Source organism: Propithecus coquereli, unplaced genomic scaffold, assembly GCF_000956105.1.
Source record: "Propithecus coquereli isolate 6110/MARCELLA unplaced genomic scaffold, Pcoq_1.0 Scaffold81, whole genome shotgun sequence".
Classification (NCBI taxonomy): Eukaryota; Metazoa; Chordata; class Mammalia; order Primates; family Indriidae; genus Propithecus; species Propithecus coquereli.
Genome location: NW_012154285.1, coordinates 6,901,923 through 6,904,812, shown reverse-complemented (window position 1 = coordinate 6,904,812; position 2,890 = coordinate 6,901,923). Strand labels below are relative to the sequence as shown.

Sequence of the window (2,890 nt, the reverse complement as noted above, 5' to 3'; positions counted from 1 at the left end):
AGTAACTCAGTTTTAGGGCATCCCCTTGGCCAAGAGGGTTCCATTCAGTCAGCTGGTGGGGGAGGAGCCTTAAGATTTTATTTTAGAGGCCCCGCATGGTGGCTCATGCCTGTAATCCTAGCACTCTGGGAGGCCGAGGCGGGAGAGGTGAGGAGTTTGAGACCAGCCTGAGCAAGAATGAGACCCTGGTCTCTACCAAAAGTAGAAAAATTAGCCAGGTGTCATCATGGTGTGAACCTGTAGTCCCAGCTACTCGGGAGGCGGAGGCAGGAGGATCACTTGAGCCCCGGAGTTTGAGGTTGTCAAAAAAAAAAAAAAAAAAACCTCACTACACAGGACTTTCTACATTTCCTTTGATGGAGGGAAAAACTACATTTCCCATGATGCCTGAGACCCGGAAGGAAGTGAGACTACACACGTTCCCGTGATTACTTATAAACCGGAAGCTGAGCTCTTAGTTCTCTTTCCCATCTTGCAAGGTAAGAATGGTGGTTTGTTTGCGGCAAGACTCGACTTCAGGACCCTAATCCTTCGCCATCCGAACTTGGAAGGCATCAAGTCAACACCTACGGGGTGTCGGACGTGTCCATGGCCAACTGAGAGGCCTCCCAGACACTTCATTTCTTTCGCTTGGGTTTGTGGCGGGGAATGAAGAGGGTGAGGTGAAATGCCGTAGGGGCTTCCTCCGGCTGCTCGCCACCCTCTTCGGCTGGGGAAACGGGGCCACTGCCGGGATCCATAGCGGGCTGATGGGGCTAGAGGAACCAAGGCAAAGCGCGCGTTCAGGATTCCCGGGCCCGGGTTGCAGAAGACGCCACAGAGCTTGTCTCAGCCACGTTGGGGTTTGGGGCTGAAGCCAAAAGCTCCTTTCCCGTCTTCCCACGTCCACGACCGGAAGTCGCCTTTTGGTCTTTGCGCTTTTTTCAGTCTGGGCTGCATTTGGGCTGATTGTGTTTGTGTTGCCAGTTCTTAAACTGAACTTTTTTGGATGAGACAATGGTTTTAAAAAAATTGAGGACAAGTCTGAAAGCAAACAGTTTCAAGTTCTGGTCTCACTACCTCCTAGCTGCGGAGGCTTTTTAAAGACTCTGTTTTCCAGTTCACAGAACAGGAATAATAAAATAATGGGATAGGGACTTTTGAGCTCTTAACATTTACCAAAAACTTGACATGTGTAAGGTAGTCCCAACTAAGAAGTTTATATTGTATTAGGGAGACAGCCCTAAAAAAGGCTTGTGAGGATGGGGAAATTGTGGTCCGGCGAGCCCACCCCATCTGCTTACAATTTCAGTATTGCCTTGTTTACGAGATGATTGGTGAAATGCTCTCCCCCTCCCTAAATATTGGTAGATGGCGGGTGAAAAAGCTGAGAAGCCAGATACTAAAGAGAAGAAACCTGAAGCCAAGAAGGCTGATGCTGGTGGCAAAGTGAAAAAGGCTAACCTCAAAACTAAAAAGGTTAAGAAGGGGAAGCCCCACTGCAGCCGAAATCCCGTTCTCGTCAGAGGAATCGGCAGATATTCTCGATCTGCCATGTACTCTAGGAAGGCCATGTACAAGAGGAAATACTCTGTGGCTAAATCCAAGGTAAGAGAAGAGGAGAACCACTGACCGTTACGTCTTAGCCTTAACTGTCATTCTCTTACGTTGTGATGCATTTATGTCCTTGCAGGTTGAAAAGAAAAAGAAGGAGAAGGTCCTCGCCACTGTTACAAAACCAGTTGGTGGTGACAAGAATGGTGGCACTCGGGTGGTTAAACTTCGCAAAATGGTAAGATTTGGAGACTACAAATTGGGTTTTCAGTTTAAGCTTGAATGCTGTGAAGATTTTCTTTATGTACTCACGTTCGAAAAGTTTCTGGTGACCAGAGAGTTGTTAATTGAAAATAAAGCGTTCTGGATTTGCAACTAGGCTTTAACATTTACTGTTTAATCTTAAATTCAGTTCCTTTTCTGTGCTTTGTTTCTTCACATATTAAATGAGAATAAAGGTTTAACCTGAAAGGGTGGTTGTGGAGGGCGAATGAAATAACACATCAAGCCTGTCCTGTAGAATATTTACCCACTAGAGCAGTGTCTCTTGGCCCACTTTAGCCCACGCAAGACCCAGTGTATTCTCAGGAGTTGCTCTGTGGTTTCCATTATGGAAACATTCCCAGATGTGGGGCACCATTTAATCACAGTTGAAAATTACTGCTTCGGGGGGAAAAATGATACTTTTCTTGTGAGTTGGTTTTTCTATTAGGTTATCATGTTTGTGGTAAAAGTGAACTGTACTAATGATACGGTATAGTCAGAAATAGGTTATCATGAGTTATTCGTCATATTGTTGACCTAAAGTGACTGAGGCAGAAATCTCAATCAGTGGAGGTTTGTGAAGCCAGAGTTGAGGATGCACTCAGGGAACAATCACAGAAGCTGTGGCTGTCTTTCCTGAAGGGCAAATTGGAATCTTTAACATTTTAAGGGGATGCAGAAAGAAGGAAAAGGAGTAGGGGCTTGATGAGGCAAAGAGGTTACATTCTTGTGAGGCCCAGGAAATCTACATTTTCCACAAAATGAGGGGAACGTGAAGGTAAAAAGGGAGTGAGGGAATCATCGATTCCGTGGATGTAGCTGGGTAGGTGGAAGGATGTTCAATTCTGTGTTCTACAGTTTTGTTACCTGGAAAGATAAATGTGTAATTCGTTATTAGTGTGGAATCCAAAAGGCTTTAGTTTTAGTGCTAGACGTAGTTAAAATTTGCATGTCCTTGTTTATGGGAGGTTGGCAAACAATTTCTGTAATGATGATCTGTGGGGGCCTGTTCTTCACAGGTGCCTGAGGCAGGCACCTTTCTCTTTTGCATAAGGAGTTGCGGGGTGGCCCTGAGATTTTGATTTTCTTTTTA

At 45.4% G+C, this 2,890-nt stretch overlaps 1 protein-coding gene across 1 annotated transcript in view; it reads left to right on the top strand.

The window, feature by feature from the left end:
* The first annotated feature begins 450 nt into the window (after nucleotides 1-450).
* RPL6 (ribosomal protein L6) overlaps nucleotides 451-2,890 on the top strand; it is an 8,646-nt gene continuing 6,206 nt past the window's right edge. The window contains exons 1-3 of the mRNA XM_012663420.1: nucleotides 451-479; nucleotides 1,351-1,587; nucleotides 1,673-1,771. Of these exons, the coding sequence (XP_012518874.1) occupies nucleotides 1,351-1,587; nucleotides 1,673-1,771 (336 nt within the window). The 5' untranslated portion in view covers nucleotides 451-479. The remainder of the gene's footprint in view (nucleotides 480-1,350; nucleotides 1,588-1,672; nucleotides 1,772-2,890) is intronic.